At 43.9% G+C, this 17,500-nt stretch overlaps 1 protein-coding gene across 1 annotated transcript in view; it reads right to left on the bottom strand.

Annotated features, from left to right (window-relative positions):
- The window catches only part of cacna2d2a (calcium channel, voltage-dependent, alpha 2/delta subunit 2a), a gene marked incomplete at its 5' end in the record, with an annotated part of 334,563 nt that overhangs the window by 15,525 nt on the left and 301,538 nt on the right, over positions 1-17,500 (bottom strand). Inside the window, 12 exons of the mRNA XM_079510575.1 lie at positions 43-146; positions 450-512; positions 1,137-1,227; positions 1,638-1,735; positions 5,606-5,666; positions 9,264-9,340; positions 13,875-13,936; positions 14,087-14,158; positions 14,889-14,963; positions 15,322-15,396; positions 16,239-16,313; positions 17,136-17,204. Of these exons, the coding sequence (XP_079366701.1) occupies positions 43-146; positions 450-512; positions 1,137-1,227; positions 1,638-1,735; positions 5,606-5,666; positions 9,264-9,340; positions 13,875-13,936; positions 14,087-14,158; positions 14,889-14,963; positions 15,322-15,396; positions 16,239-16,313; positions 17,136-17,204 (922 nt within the window). The remainder of the gene's footprint in view (positions 1-42; positions 147-449; positions 513-1,136; positions 1,228-1,637; positions 1,736-5,605; positions 5,667-9,263; positions 9,341-13,874; positions 13,937-14,086; positions 14,159-14,888; positions 14,964-15,321; positions 15,397-16,238; positions 16,314-17,135; positions 17,205-17,500) is intronic.

The raw sequence follows: 17,500 nt of genomic DNA, 5'->3' as shown, positions 1-17,500 counted from the left end.
TCCCTCCACTGGCTATGGCCAAACTGTAAGAGCGTGGCTCACCTGTACGATATGGCGCTCGGAAGATGTAGCCCTTGTTGTCCAGACTGCGTCGGTAATAAGTGGCGTTGAAAGGCTCGGGGTCCTCCTCCCAGCTCTCTGCAGCCCTGAGGTTGAACAGGGTCAGTATAGTCCACCATCAATCTGTGACCATTGACCTGCCCGGCTCACAGCCATCTCACAAGTTTATCTTTACAACTCCACGTCAGTGTGTGAGAAACAAGCCAAACAGGTCTAACTACAAAAAAAAGCCCAAAAGAAGCGATCCGTTTGACGTCTTGAACCCCTACAAGCTCACAGCTCGTCATATTGTAGATCTGCTATTTTTTTGTCAATCTTGAAGAGAAGAGGTGGAAGTTTTTTGAATATTTTCAAACATAAAAAGCTTGTGTGAACATAACGGTACATACTTGTTGGGAAACACTCTTGTGAGACCTCCATCTGTCGCAGCAAACAGGGCTAGAAACCCATACCTAGGGGAGAGGAGAGACAGGATTAAGATGTAAAACGTTTGTGTAACATTTACAAAGCCAAGTTCCCCCTGGAATTGGAATGGTCTAAAGCAGAAAATACATGTTTTGGTCCGGCCCGAAAACGTCAGGTCGGGTTGGGTACGGGATGAATTTGAGAACTCTATACCAGGGGTTCTCAACGTTTTTGGCCGGGGACCCCCGGAAATGCTTTGGCAATGTCTCGGGACCCCCGCCCCGCCCCCTCCCGACCCCCAATATAAATTGACTGCTACAATAACCTTAACCCATTTTGGGCGGGAACCCCTTTTGGTGTTTTAAGCATTATGTTATAATTTAGCTATTGAAAAATAGCAGATCTACAAGCTCATAGCGCGCCACCGAGTGGCGCGCTACGAGCTTGTAGGTCTGCTATTTTTGAAAAATCGTGAAAAAAAACAGTTTTTTTTTTTTGTTTTTTTTAATTAATTTGGCGACCCCCCGAGGGGTCGCGACCCACGCGTTGAGAACCCCTGTTCTATACCGACAAGTTATGGCAAGTGGCCATCATTGGCAAAACACTATTCCAAGTGGGCCCTGATCCAAAAAAAAAGCCAGCGGAAGCAGTCTATGAGACTCTATACTCACGTGTTCAAATCTTTATTCTTCCACACCTTCTCCACCAGTTGTCTGATGATGCCCGTGTCCAGAATCAAGTTATGAAGGAGTAGATTATCACCTGGACAAATTGAAGACACGATAAACACAGAGTTTCTTTTTTTAAAGAGCAAAAAAGCAAACCAGAAGACATTATGTGGATCTCGGGATCCACATAGAAACGCTGTGGAACTCGGACTTCACGTGACCACCAGTCTATCACATATCTATGACGTGTGCACGGAAGGTTTCAGCGGTATCCCAGCCCCAATGACTTACATTATAAAATGAAAGTAAAAAGAAAACTATAACACAAAAAAAGAATAGTGGAGATATACTTCTGTGGCCTACTAGCAGACAGTGTGCATACAAAGTTTGGCCGCTGATCACACAAATCGGCCCACCGGTGCGTCAAGTGGCCATGAAGTCCAGGCCTGAATATCATTGAACAAACCATGATGAGTGAGTGGAGAGAATATAAGACGAGCTCACATTGCTTGGAGTCGGGCGTCTCCTTCTCCATGAGAGCGATGAAGTTCAGCAGGAACTCTGTGTTGTTGTTGGTGAGTTCTAGATCATTGCAGTATTCCCTGAGGAGAGATGAGCCCACACATGCTTGCTATTAGATTCAGGAGAGAACGTTGAACACCATTGCACACACACGCGCGCACACACATACGCACGCACGCACGCACGCGCACACACACACACACACACACACACACACACACACACACGGAACGTTTGTGTTCTTGCCTCATTTCTCCGAGACAGGGATACCGCAGGATATAAGGCCTGATTTGTACCGAGTTGTGCGGCCACCTAAAATAGCCGATCTACAAGCACACAATGCGCCGCAGATCAGCGCGCTGTGAGATCGGTCGGTCTGCTATTTCAGGCGCGCAACACGCATAAATCCAGCGTAACACTACTTTGGGATTCATGAGCCCGTCTGCACGTCCTATACAGCCACAGTTTCTTACATAGCGCTCACGTCCCAAGGGCATATTCCAATATGCTGACGGCAGAGCTGTCAGTCAAAGTGAAATATGGATTGGATTGCTGAGCACAGCAGAGGCAGAACAATGAAGGCGAGAGTTTGTTTGTCGGTCCTTCGCAATATAAGGTCGCAGTCTGAGGTCTGCGGTTTCATTGAAAAGAAGGAAAAATGTGTGCATGCAAACAGCATTTTCAATCTTTTGTTTTTGTTATCACAAAATGTACTTGTTTGTAGCAATTGTCACCCAAGTCTCCAGTACTTCGTATAATAGCTAAATGTATATTCACAGATACAAACATGCAGCATGACCATGGCAGCATGCAAAGGGGTTTTGGCATGCTATATGAGAGAGATTCATCAAATCATCTTATTATGGTATAGCGCTAATTTGGGAGAATGGGGGAGACCACTGGATTAGGCTTATGATGCATTCAATTGTATTACTACTACTACATATTTGGTTTGATCCCTCTGACTGATATAATATGATATATTAATTGGATAATGGATAAGGAGTGTGTAAGCAGCACATTCGAGTTTGAACTAATAGTTTAGTCCAGTGGTTCCCAACTAAGTAACACAATTATATTAAAAGCGTATTAGATAATCCATTGTGTTTGTGTCTACAGTGTTATGAGTAAAGCTGTCAACTAAATATTGCGGAGTAGAAAGTACAATGGGCCTCATTCACGCTAGTTTATGTCCATATTTTGTTGAACTTTACGCGAAAGAGTCTGATTCGTCAATCTTTTTTTTCTGTGAATTTTGATGGATGTCCGTTCAAAGTCACGTCTGCGGACCAAAGCTTGCTTTTTTCTTCATGCAAAATGTGCCCAAATTAACACACAAGAAGATCTATTGCTTGGATGCATATTATAGACGCAGATGGAAATTCAACCGATCTTTATCCCGAAGCATCTGATATTGGCGGATTCCAGCATCATCTTTTTACCTCAGCAAAGGTTAGTGCAATTGTTCAGTAGAAAGGGCTTATATAACATCCATTCCAAGTTAATTAGCCTTTGGTCATGAGGTTAAACGTTGTAATCTAACTTCTTCTCATTACCCATGAGAGTTGGCTATTTATTTTATCAACGGATCCATCGTGTGAAGGACTCAGTTGCGAAGTCGGTGCGTCCCGCTACGTTGTATAAAGGTGGCCTTACACTAGCCGATTTTTTTCAATCTGAAATCTGATAGCACCACACACTACAGGATAATCGGAGCGGGGCAGAGAAAATATCAAACATTCTTGATGTTGATCGGGCCGATCCCGATCGTGCTTTGAGTGGTCGGGCACCCCCCGAGCGTCAAAAATGCCCGATTATCAGCTAGTGTAAGGCCACCTTAAGTAGATTGGTCCATTTTTACAGTGCTTTTTCAGTGATGGCGTTGCCTTTTATGGTCGTGGTCGTGGAAGAATGCAAATGCTAACTTTCAGACAAAAAATGTATACACCTGTGATCCGCATCAGGGCTGTACTAACCTGACTCCGCCAGATGGGGCAGCAGAGGGCTGTACACCCCCTTTTGTGAATCACATGTCAGTTCATGCTTAGAGAACCCTCCTTTACACACTATATACGAACAGCTCAGTGAATGAGGCCCAATATTTCACCCTCAAATGTCGTGGCATAAAATGGAAATACCCAAGTAATGTATAAATACCTCAAAATTGTACTTAAGTATGCAGTACTTGAGTAAAATGTCACTTTCCACCACTGCTTGTAGCAGTTCTAACTATAAGTGCACAAAACCACACAGAATGAAAAAAGAAGAAAAAAAGGAGAGACAGAATGAAAAACAACCATTTTACACACACTGCAAAAACATAGACGTCTTAAAATGAAACGTGTATCTCAGGAGAGTGGATAATAAACACACAATAATGGTGAGGGTTGAAAGAGATGGAGCAAACCCCAAAACACAGATGACCATCCACACCAGTGGTTCTCAAAGTGGGGTCCAAGGACCCTCAGGGTTCCTCGAGAGGGTTCCAAATGATAGTGTAAAAATGGTCTTTTGCATGGTCTGTAACTCTGAGAGTTCGCATTCGGCTCAAAAATGAAAGCCTGCTGAAACCCATTGGAAGATCTGGCATATACTGCAGGAAGCCCACTTCCTTGTATTTCGATAACCAAATTTGGTGAAGTCAGTGTTCTCCGCTGTTTTCTACCGGGGAGGGGAGGAGGAGGGGGGGAGGAGGGGGGGATGCTGTGAGCCAATAGGATCCCACCGCCTGTTTTGGCCGGCACCCGCCCCCCTCGAGACCAGAATTCACACAGGCTGGGCCAGGCTACTCTGAGAGTGTACAAACGGACAGACAGTTTGTACACACTAGAGTTATGGGTGTCCTATAGTCTCACGTGGCCAGACTTCTATATTCCACAATCTCCGAATGCTACAGTATTACAGTATATAAATGAAAACGGGACCGCCAAATATTCAAAACTTTCCTCGATTCTGCCAATAATCATATTGTTTGAGACACACATCCGAGTTTTTTTGCGGGGGTTAAACAAAGAATCACGTGACATTGATCCCCTTCCCCTATTCGCTCAGAGATGGCGTATAAGTGTATAGTCAGTGTATAGCCACCGAGTGGCGCGCTACGAGCTTGTAGGGCTGCTATTTTTGAATAATCGTGAAAATGTGGCACAAATCTTTGAATATAATATTCTTTCAGAATATCTTTTTTTAATTTCGACGTCAGGCCTAAATGGGTTAATTTTCATTGAAAGCAAGCTACTGTAGGCTACATATGCTTCGATTTACAGTAGGACAAATTTAGGCAAATTAGGAGGCGGGACCCTATACCGTGCTCCAGACTGCTGGATGACGGAACACGGAAACATTTGGAAAACTGTGGGAGGAACAGTCTGGCTCGCGGGACAACGTCATGACCTTGACATTTAACCCATGAAAACCCGGGAAAGCATCTGTGTCGTTTTAGATTTTAGGCTCTTCAGAAATGGCAGATCTACAAGCTGCGAGCTTGGAGCCTACGTACATAGCTTTGTATTTTTGATTTATTTTTAAACATACCTTGTAACGTGTTTGGAAAATGTTGAATCATTTCAAATTACGAAAAAAAGCATGAGAACTACAGTGAGAATTACGGCGTTCTGTGTAGAATCCTCAGCCTCAGGTCTTAACCCATTCTGGGCGGGAACCCCTTTTGGTGTTAGCATTATGTTATGCTTTAGCTATTGCAAAATAGCAGATCTACAAGCTCATAGCGCGCCACCGAGTGGCACGCTACGAGCTTGTAGGTCTGCTATTTTTGAAAAATCAAAGAACGACTGACATAGAAACATAGCTTTTTCAGAAAACTGTCAGGATGTAGTAGAAGACATTTTTAGAATCTGATCTCAGGTCAAAATAAAAAACAAAAAGAAAACAGGTTTGAGAACCACTGATCCACACAATGTGAAGACAGCAAGCATTCACACAGTTGCTACCTGGGCGCTATGAACACATGTCCTTCAGATTCAAAACTGTTTGGCAGCAGTGATTCAAAATCTGCAACAGAAAGGGGGAAGATTATCTGGGAAGAGCCACGCGCCGAGCAGCGGGTTGTGGGGGAAAAAAAACAAAAATAAAAAACAGCAGTTGTTCTTCAGAGGTGCAGGGACGCAGAGAAGGGGACCGTATACCATATAGCAACACTGAGGAATTATGGGAATACACCAGCGTTAGCCAATATGGTGCCTCATCAAAATGTTAAACCTGAATCCACTCAAAACCTGATTGCCGCTGCCATCGCAGCTTTTTTTCTTTTTCTTTGCTCATCGTACAGCGATCTTTAGTGTGATTTCGTTTTGGGATGTCTGAGAACTGACTTACACACGTCAAGAAGCAAGTTCTCAGACAGAAATGAACCACCAAACAAGTGCTTTTTTGTTTCAGGCAGGCATCAACATGGCCAACTATTGCAGGGGGGGGGGGGGAAGTGGGTGGCGCAGGGGGGGTCCTGATGGAAGTGGTCACCCCTCAGACTGGCAGGGGAGAGGGCACAGGGAGACACATAATGAGAGGAGGTGCACTGCATTGTGAAGGGCATTTGGAAGGGCAACTATAGGCAAAGAGAGAATCCTAAGCAGACGCCACAATTTACGCCTATGTATATCCAGCATGTGTTCTAGTGTCTTCACTTCAGACCTGCAATTGGGAGACAGAGCACGGATGGAATGTTATATAACAGCTAAAAAAGAATCGAGTGCCCAGGTAGTATTGCGCCCACAATGCCTTGCACATCCGCGTCAACGTTTTAGCTGTGGATGCAGTGACGTGGCCGTACATGCCGTGCCCTGCAGGCAGTCTGAGGGGTGAGAGGGGAGGGGGAGGGGGGAGACAAGCTGATGGAGACAGGGGATTACAGTGGGGGACGGGGGGACTGCCGGGGACGGGGACGGGGGACGGGGGACAAACGAGGCCGCTGGGTGGGTACGGTGCTGCTGCCACGGGGCACTCTGACACCCAACGACATGACAGGACCTGGGTGGGCCGCTGGGTGGGCCGCTCCGCAGGACGCCTCCACCCAGAGAGCATGATGAGGCCTTTTATTTACCCTTCGTCAAGGAGATCTACGTTACAGTGAAGTCAAGGCGCGTTAAGGTTTATTTCTGTATACTCTATACTTAAGTCTATCTACTGTATGTGTGTATGTTTTCTTATAGAGGTTCTGACAATTCACATTTATTTCAACATAACATATATATTTGGCTAGAATATGTATTTAATGAATGAATTGATTAAATTAATTTAATTAATACATCATCTTTAATAAAATAAAATAAAATGTGTCTATAGTATTCTATGTTCTTCTGTCATAGTTTGGGGTATAGCTGTTTACACACTATTCTGGACATGATACAGTAGGTGTCAATAGGTGAACATTCAGTGAAAGTATCGCAGAACTACAAGCTCTAGAAGTAAAGCTGTGAGCTTGTAGATCGGCTACTTTCAGCAAAGATATGTGGTGTAGAGGAAAAAAGGATGGGGCCCAAGTATAGACCCCTGGGGAACCCCTTTAAGTTTAAGTAATTTAGAGCTCTTGGTTACATTATAGGGTATTGTTTCTTTTTGTAGATCCATGGAGTAGTTAGGACACGTCTTGGCTAACATGACATTTTAAAGAGAATGAAAGAGAGAGAAAGACAGATGGAAACAGCACCTCTACAGAAGCCACGAGGCAGAAAGGGGTAGAGGGAAAAAGAGGAGAATGACTAAAGACAGAAACGTGACTCGAGAGAGAGATGTGAGAGGACAGAGAAGAGACCCGTTTCGAGATACTCCACAGAGAGGGTTGGGGACAAAAAGACAAAGTTTAAACAGAGAACATGAAAGCCTGTCTTCCGTCGGGATGTAGGAAGATGTTTAGTTGTGTGACTGGAGCACAGGAGACGTTGTGGACATTGGAGGGAGAGCGAAGGTTGGAGGAGGAGGAGGTGGTGGTGGTGGTGGTGGGGAGGTTTAGGGACTGGAAGAGCCATCGTGAGAGAGAGATGTGGGATCTGAGCTGCAGCAGAAGAAGGGTGGGGTGTGGGTGGAGGAGGAGGAGGGTGGTTCCGCCTAATGTATATGCTCCGTCGCACGCAGAGAACGACCAAGAATAGCCCAAAAAAAAAAAGGAGGAAGAGTAGCAAGAGGAGAGAAAGAAGTATAGGACGAGGTCAGACGAGGCAGGGATAGAGGCAAGCAGGCTGGGGACAGGACAGGTGAGGGGTTGGGAGGGAGGGGGGGGGGGCAACAGCAGAGAGGTTGAGGACGAGAGGGGTGGGGGGTGGGGGGTGGGGGTCAGCGGTGAGGGAGTATAGGAAGTAAAAGGTAAGAAGACGTGGACCAATATGATGTATACTTGCCCGGTGAGCGGAATCCAGCTGGAGTAGAAGTGAGCAAGAAAAGAAATAGGGGAGTCGGGTGGGAAGGGAGGGTCACAGACAATATTTTATTCAATTACTGGCTTGAATAAAAATATTGTTTTCTCAAAAAGGAAGGAGAACCAATTAAGTCCAAACGAGACATGAAAAGAAAAAGCAAAGACACGAAAAGAAAAAAACAAGAAATGAAGAGCAAACCGTCTTATTTGCGAGAGCAAAACAAGGAACTGAAGAAATGTAGGGGGGGGAGACAAAACAAAACGAGGATAATAACGGAAAATGATACAAAAGGAAATGCGCGTGAAAACAAAAAACAAATGTTCAAATACAAGACAAAAAAACGGCATTGTGAAAATTGGAGGAAACTCACAAAAAACAAAATACACAAAGCAAGTCAGGAAAAAGAGGGTCTGGAGAGAGAACGAATGAGCGAGACAACAGATGTCTCCATTCAGACTCACAGAAAACCCCCACAGTGGATGAGGTCTGTGCTTATGTGGGAGTTCCCATACTGAATGATTCCAAAGACCAGAGAACATCTCACAGTCAGCAGTCCAACAGAAAACATTCACACACACACAGAGAACTATAACAAAACAAAACAAAACAGATTTACAGAGAAAATATATATAAAAAAACAAGAAAATAAATAAATAATCAGAAGGAAAGTGAAAAGCATGCCTGTTTTCACAGTTCATTCAGAAAGAAACAAACAAACAAAGACTATGAACGACACGGGGGATGCTTCAGAATCATTACTTTTGGTCGGTAGAAGAGGCGAGAGCATTTGGCACAAAAAAAAATAATAGCACACGGTCACCATTATTTTCACCTTTTCGTTAACACACAGTTAAGACCACAGCTTTCACCTTTCTGACATTTCAGCGGTTTGTTTTTTTCTTCAGCGAGAGGGTGTGAAGGAAAAAAACATCACCGGGTTGACCAGCACACAGCATGAAGACAGGAGGGACTTATAGGAGGGGCAGTAGAGAGTAGAGCCTGGACACCCCAGACACGTTCCTGTGTGGTGGTGGACAGCGTGGAGAGAGAGAGAGAGAGAGAGAGAGAGAGAGAGAGCGGGTAGAGGACAGGACGAGAGGGGCTCCGCTTGGATGACTGCAGACCGGAGGACCCAAGGACTCGGTAAGAGAGCGACGTTATATTTGGGACAGAGAGAAATACGGATAGAGAGAGAGAGAGAGAGAGAGATGCATGCTGGGAGTTCCCCAGTACTTACACTGCACCTGTAGGATCTGGTCGCTCAGGTTGGCTTTGATGTGGTTCTCACTGTATGTAGGCAGGACCAAGCCCAGACTGTGAACACACAGACACACGCACAGGAACACGCACACACGCACGCACACAGGATTTAACTAGCACTTCAATCGTTTGAACCCTAGCATCTCAGAACATTGGGGAAAAACACAGACATACTATTTCTGGAGAAGATATTTAAATTTGGAGGAGAAAAAGGAGGGGGGGGCAAGTATAGACCCTTCATGGGGGACTATACTGTCAGCAAAGTATATAGGGTTTAAAGGACCACTTCACCACTTTTCAACTTACATATCTTCATATCATTGGTCCTCACTAATGTTCACGATAAAATACCACATTGTTTTCCTATGAGGGCTGTGGGCAGTTCAGCAACCCGTCCACCAGTGACATCATCGTTAGGCAGAATTTTTTTAAACAAGATTTAAAAAGATTATTAGCTTGGATACCCCATCGATGATGTCACTGGTGGACGGGTTTCTGAACTGCCCACAGCCCTCCTATGAGACACAGACCGAGTAGGAAAAAAATGGTGGCATTTTATCATGAACATTAGTGACGACCAATTATATGAAGGTATGTTGAAAAGTGGTGAAGTGGTCCTTTAACCCATTTTGAGCGGAAACCTGTTATAATTTAGCTATTGAAAAATAGCAGATCTACAAGCTCATAGCGCGCCACTCGTTGTAGGTCTGCTATTTTTGAAAAACTGTTAAAATGTGCCTCAAATCTTTCAGAAAATTGTCATGATTTTTTTTTAAATTTCGACGTCAGGCCTGAATGGGTTAAGTAGTTTTTTTTCCTTCCCTGCCCTGGAAATCATTGCATCTATGTACTTGGTCAAATAGATCTGCATTGGTGAACACTTGTTTATTTTTTTATCTCCAAAGCCAAAGATAGCAGAGAAAAAGATATGTTCACTATAGTGTGATGTCACATGAAAGAAAACTACTCCTACATAATAAGAGGATTAATTGGGACAAATGGCACACGAGACTGTGACATTATCAGGTTCACACTGATAACGATACTTTGCACGCACCATATGAAGCAAATTTACATTTTATTTACGTAATAGACAATTACATAAGACAATTCTACAGCCTTACATCAGGGTTCGGTCTGCTGGGGGGATGTGAGGGAGACATCCACGGCCCTGCATGCTGTTGATCTACCGTCTGGTCTTTAATTCCTTATCACCACCAGTGGGGATATGTTTTATCCCTGCTTCTGATCCGCGTGAGTCAGACTGAATTTGTCTTTCAGACACGATGCGATGCGATAGTGCAGACTAGCCAACACCACTAGCCCTCCACTCCCTCCTATCCAACCAAAGGCATGCCCCCCCCCATATCTCACAAGTTTGATGGTTGCCCTAGCCTAGCCCCTTAGATAGCACATTATGTAGACTTAGATAGTATTTTAAACAGACTTATAGCTTGTTACGTAGACAGCTCTAGAATTGCACTTTATGTAGTCATAGCACTTTATAGTACACATGTATAATATATTATATAGTATAGTATGTATAGTTTACATAGATACTCCACTGTTACGTTCTTAGTTTACGCATGATTCATCATAACTACTTTTTATATATGTGATGTATGCCATGCTTTTGTTATTATTATTATATGTAAATCGCTCTGGATTAAGAGCGTCTGCTAAATGCCTAAATTGTAAAATTGTAAATATCCACCAGCATCACGGCCGGGCTACACCACTCTTTTTGCGCACATTTTGTGAACCCTGCGTACGTGCACTTAAAATAGGACTGGACCTAAATTTGCGTGTGCGCGTGTGTGCGTATTCGCGTAAACGCACACTGAAAAGCCTGGTGTAGCTTGGCCGTCAGGGTCTTGGCTTGAGAGTGAGAACAAGTTGAAGTTGCCTTATTGGGGTTGGCTTCCACACAGTGTCAGCTTGATCACTACCAGTTCTGGCTGGGTGCCTCATCCTTCTCTCTCTGACCTTGCCCCGTGACCCACGGAAGGCCTCTGCTCATGTTACATCCCAAGTGCCATTTGTAGCATTCTTGTGTAGATACAACTTTTAGCAAAAAAACTAAACTATATACTGTAATACCATAATGTACACATAACCTCATTTTGTGTGTGCTTGAAGTTAGCCTAAGGAACTGTCTTCAAGAATATAATGTACATATTGACTGGAGCATATTATCTGCTAGACTCAAATCGAGAGCATGTCATGTTTTTGGTATTTTATGTTCTTCATATCCTCCTCCATAAGTTAGTAGAAATGTGCCGGTTACCGTACTGTATGTGATCACGTGGATTTAGCTGCAGACAAGACCAGCCACACTGCCAGCAGATGTATAAAGAAAAGAACGCACATCAAGCAGTTCTAGGACTGTGGAATATCATAAAATGTAATTTGCAAAGTGTTGCCCTAGAGGAAATGTCATTATAAGAGAGCCTCAAATGCTCAACTGAGAGTTTCTGAGATGAATAAACCATGCGGTTAATTTGTACTTAGAATACTGTCATCCTTTTTTATGGGGGAAGGAATATGGTTCCTTAATTTATGGTGATTCAGATGAATCATTTATTGCGTGTACAGGAGTCAAATTAAGTGAACTCTGCTCAGTCCTCGGCTTGGTCTTTGCTTGATAGATGACGGCCATATTCCTGAATTTACACACATCAGTGTTTGATGAATGACAACCAAGAGTCTTTAACATACAGTATGTCCAACTCATGTGGTCAAGTCAAGGTCTTTTTTTTTGCCACTTCCTCAAACTTTCCTCAAACATTTTCTATACACTGACACCACGCTAGACAGGAACGCCCAAAAAACGTCACATCCGGGGTAAGAATTTACCCCGGAATTTTCTATGGCTGCCAATGCAACTTGGTCCAATCCTTAATCACGTACGGACAAACATCTATGCCGATGCTATCTAACTTGCGGAGGTAGCGTGCCTTGTCCACGGGCAACAGATCTTTCAACGTATGGCATTGCAAATACGTTTGATAATCGCTACTCTGCTCAATATTGTTTTGAAAATGCCGCAAATTGCATTGCAGTGAACGAGCGAAAATCACAACTTCCCCCGTTTGTGGGCGGAGTCACAGTTTGAGGCGCTGTTTACGCGCCGTGGTGTCAGTGTATCCCACACAGCGGTTGGGTTAGCGGCCGAGTATCATGTAGCAACCGTGTCTGCACTGAGTGACACTCGACATCTACTCACTTGAGATTGACAGAATCAAACGGATCAAAAGGACTCGATGGAGAGTACAGAATATGGATAGCAAAGTTGTAACCCATTAAGACCTGAGGCCGATTAAACAAATGCTAATCTAAATCAGTAGTTCTCAAACGTTTTCGTACCACCCAAATAGATAATTATAATATATTTGGCCGCCGCGGACTCCCATCTGAAAATGTTTTGTGACAGGGACCCCCAGAAGAGAAGATTTGTGTTAAAATAATAATAATAATTTAAAAAATCAATACACGATTTTACAAAAACGATCAGAACCACTATTCTAAACCACTGTTCGAAATCTTAAGAGTTTTCTGAAAAAACTCATGTTGCTACATACTGTATAATACATATAGGCTATAGCTCAGTCTAAAATGACACAGATGCTTCCCGGTTTTAATGGGCTAAAGTAGCAGTTGTAGAAATGAGTCAAGATTGAGAAACTGCATGGCCTATTTCTCATCTAAAATGTATACCGTAGATCATTTACAGACAAGCTGCCAGAGACGCTGAGCGTCTTGACTTATCCTCCCCGCCTGTCAACTCTCCTGCTGGGCATGGCTGCTGGCTTGAACCGCCTGGAGGCTGGAGCTCACCTCACACTGACTGAACCACAACTCCACTTGTGAATGGTGATATATAACATCACAATGAATAGCAAATGTGATGCAATTATATTTGATATATGTTTTGTTCAACTGAAAACAAGGGAAATACCATTTTTCAGACAAGCGCCTCTCCTTTGGAAGAGGGTCGGAGCGACACGCTTCACTAGCAGCAGACATTGAGCAATGACAAGCTTGGTGTCTCGCTCAGTGCATGTGTAAACGCACATGCATTTAAGTAGCCTTTGGGACCAAATGGTTATTAAGCCATGTGGGACGCACACGCAGATCCGACACACCAAAAGTCAGACATGCGGAAACAACGGTCGGACATGCGGTCGAACATGCGCTGCTCCCGTGCTCGCGGTTATGGTTAGGTTAGGGTTGTGAAGATCGGGATTGAACCCGATCTTCACAATCGCACGGCCACTGAGCCGGCTGGCTGACGTCACACTGCATCTGAAAACCCACAGGCATTTACACTAGTGGTTCTCAAAGTGAGGTCAGGGATCCCCAAGGGGTCCTTGAGGCGGTTCCAGAGCGTCCTCAGCAAAATTATTTTATATAGCATCAGAATCAGTTGAATCACTAACTAGATGTTATACTTCACCTACACAAAAATAGCCAATGTCTATTTTTTTTGTGACGCAAATCTTCTCTTCGGGGGGTCCCCGGCACAAATTATTGGGGGGGGGGGGGGGGGGGGCCCTTGGCGTGTTTTGTTTTTGAACAAACAACATACCTGTAATCCGTGCCCTCCACAGGTGTCCATGTGTACGTCCGCATCGCCTCATCAATGTACCTCTGTTGAACAAACAATCAACAGAAACAAAGCTCTGATTGGTGCAACAACAGATCATATGCTCAGTGCAAATTGTCTGATCCAAAGCATGAAGACCAGTCTGGAAGGTGCCATTTTGGACAATGATTGAGTCTCATATATTGATGACTTGCCTCATCAACCGACTTAATGAGAGTCTTGATTTTCTTCTGGCCCGGCTTGCCATCAATCATGTCTCGACGGATCTGCACAGGGGAAAGCCAGACAGGAGAGTGCAAGTGTGTGAGTGTGTGTGTGTGCGTGCGTGCGTGCGTGCGTGTGTGCATCATCATACTATAATTCACTCAATGTCTGAATGAATGTCTGAATGTCTGAAACACTGTCGTAGCTCCTCACTGGCTGCACCAATCGCCCCAACTTTTCACACAGGCACTGACCAGAATATTACGGAGGTCTTAACGAAGCCCTTTTTTCAATTTAACAAATTATGAATTAAGAATTAATTTATTAGTGCATACAAATTTCCCATCGACTTACATGGGAAAATGCAAAAACTCACATCGAGTCTTTTTCTCTCAGAAACCGTCACTGTTTACATCAGTCGGCCTCATGGTGGCGCTATAACAGCCCACTTTACATTTCGCCTTATAACTCTTGAACCGTAGGTCGTAAAATCAAAATTTCCCTGGATTCCTTGGCTCATGCCGCATCTCCCCATATAGGCAAACGTGTATTGCAAAAAACGCTATGTTTGCGATAGCCTAGCCTACGTGTGCTATAGCGAGACAGGACAATTCCCTCCCAATCAGTAATGTGATCTATTACATCGCATTACCCACACTGTACATCATTTGGTGTTCATATATTCAGAACGGGTAAGGTCTAGTGTCTGTGGTTAAAACGATCAAATAGTTTGGTGCTGGTAAGAATGTGTTCTAAAGGAGAGATGAATGCAATGCTGTTCTCACAGTATACCTGTTCCTTGTTGCTGTCCTCCAGTTCTGCATCCAGGAAATCCAGAGTGACCAGAGGTTCTCTGAAGTTAAAGATCTGAACACACAGGGTGGGTGGGGGTAATCAGCTACTAGGAATAACAGCTGCTGCTGAAGGCGTTACAATTTTCTGCATCCTATGTCTAATGTCACGTTCAATCATTCATACAGTACTGTACCTGCTGCTATGTGGACCTACGAATGTTCAAAGACCTGTAAGCTCACAGCACGTCGCATGTGCAACACGCTGTGAGCTTGTAGATCGACTATTTTCCTTGCACTGCCGTGCAACTGCTGTCAGTATTATGAATGAGGCATTGTATTGTTGTGAGAGACAACTAAGGCCTGTATGGATGCATTGTATTGTTGTGAGAGACAACTAAGGCCTATTGTATTGTTGCAGGTCCAGACAGTACCTTGGGCTGCAGGTTGGGGTGCAACAGCACGTAACCGTTTGGATCGATGGCGAAGGTGTAACCGTTGGCTCCAAGCTGTCCCGGAAAGAGAGGCAAAGAAAGAGGCGTTGACTAAAGCTATAATCCGGAAGTTATTTCATGATATATGTTTTAACCCATCTGTATGGCAGAGTGTGTTAATGCAATATAACTACAGTACTAAATCTGCAGTGTTCTCCCTACTCTAAATGTATAAACCCGGTGTCGGGCAGAAAGCCGTCAGGTTGACTACCGGTATGTCAATGACCTCAAGGTTCAAGGTTCAAGGTTCAAGGTCTTTATTAATGTCCCAGAAGGGCAATTAGGTTTACAGCAAGAGTAGTGGTTTAAAACATACAAACAATACAAACAATACAGGACAACAACAGACATGAGACACCATAGCATAAACAGAGGTCGGGGCGCAGTCTCCCTCTCTGTCCAGAGAGGGAAACAGTGGGCATAATACCCTACGGACTGAAGCGTTTACCCATTTAAACCGGGAAAGCATCCGTGCCATGTTAGATTTATAGTGTTGGCTATTAAAAGCAGATCTAGATAGCAGATCTATATCTGCTTGTATATCTGCTATTTAAAAAAAAATAAAGTATTGAATAATTTTGAATTCCAAAAAAAGTCAGAGAACTGCTGATGTCATGTGATGGCATATTTTGGGCGGGAACCCCTTTTGGTGTTTTAAGCATTATGTTATACTTTAGCTATTGAAAAATAGCAGATGGCGCGCTATGAACTTGTAGATCTGCTATTTTTGAAAAATCGTAAAAATGCGGCACAAATCTTTGTATATGTATATATTCTTTCAGAGCGAACGTTTTTATTTATTTCGACGTCAGGCCTAAATGGGTTAAAACGAGCGTGTAGCGCGTGGGGTTGCTCACCCGATACGTTGGAGTCTTCTTCTTGATCTCGTTGATGGCGATGTCCACTCCCATGATCCCGAGGATGAGCTGGTTCTGTGACGACAACAACAGCGTTCCCATTGCAGTCATCATTACAGTTACATGTCCGCTTACGCTTACAAGCATGGCCAAAGTCTGACCCTTGGGCCAATAGGCTCTATATGCACATACGCCATAAATAACTCTTCCTACTTCCGGGCCTCTTCCGACTTCCTTCACAGGTGATATGAATGATACTAATTAAGGCTCTGGCGACGGATGCTCATGCTGTGTTCACTGTTCACACGGGCAGAGACAAAGATACAGTCTACTATTCTTTTTCAATGGAAGCCAGCGACATTGAAGATGCAAAGACACATCCAACGTTTGTAGCTGCCGCAAAATCTACAACAGCTACAAAAAACTACAAAACATTTGAGCTGGTTTCAACTTCAGCTACAAAAATACAAAGCTACAAATATGCCGTGTAGCATTGCATCTTTGTATCCTTTGCATATGCCAGTGTGAACGCAGTGTGTATACTGTAAGAGCGACGTCCCACAGTGTCAGGTAAAGAGGAGACAAGCTGCTGTAATGTCCGTTGACGCCTCAGGGGGGAGCTGTTTGCACAAGTTGAGCAGCAGCAGCTGTCTGGGCTGATGATGATGACACCATTACAAGTGAGTGATGATGTCCACATGATGGAGGTTCCAGGGATAAAAATATAATCATTTAAACCCTACAGCAGGTACTCAAGCTGCTGTCATGTTTAGCACTCCTTAAACTACACATTTGTCATATTCTCACCATCTCCCCCAGGTGTTAAAGGCGAGATAAGCCAACCCCCCCACCCCCCCAAAAAAGGAAGAAAAAAGATTGTACTTGTAGTGTGACTACCTTAGAATTGTATGCGTCCACAGTGAGGTTGAAGACAGGCATAGTCCCAGTGATGACAAGGCCCAAACCCTTAGCAAAAAGGAAGAAAAAAAAATAAGTCAATATTTTGTCACGACACGTGAGGTTATACTATTTTCACTAGTTTTGGTCCCGGGGGGAAATCAAATTTCCGTTTTGGTCTTGAGCTAAAAAGTTTATGAACCCCTAATGATTAGTTAGGCCACGTACCCTCATTTGATACAACTATTTACAGTATGTTTGGGTTCCAAATCTACCCTGTAAAACACTGCGTTCATTTAACTCTGAAAGTGTACAAATGGACCTGATGGTCCTGGGATCTGATCTGGGATCTGATGTTAAGAACC

This window comes from Electrona antarctica (genome assembly GCF_951216825.1).
Source record: "Electrona antarctica genome assembly, chromosome: 9".
Classification (NCBI taxonomy): Eukaryota; Metazoa; Chordata; class Actinopteri; order Myctophiformes; family Myctophidae; genus Electrona; species Electrona antarctica.
This window is presented reverse-complemented; position numbering and strand designations above follow the sequence as displayed.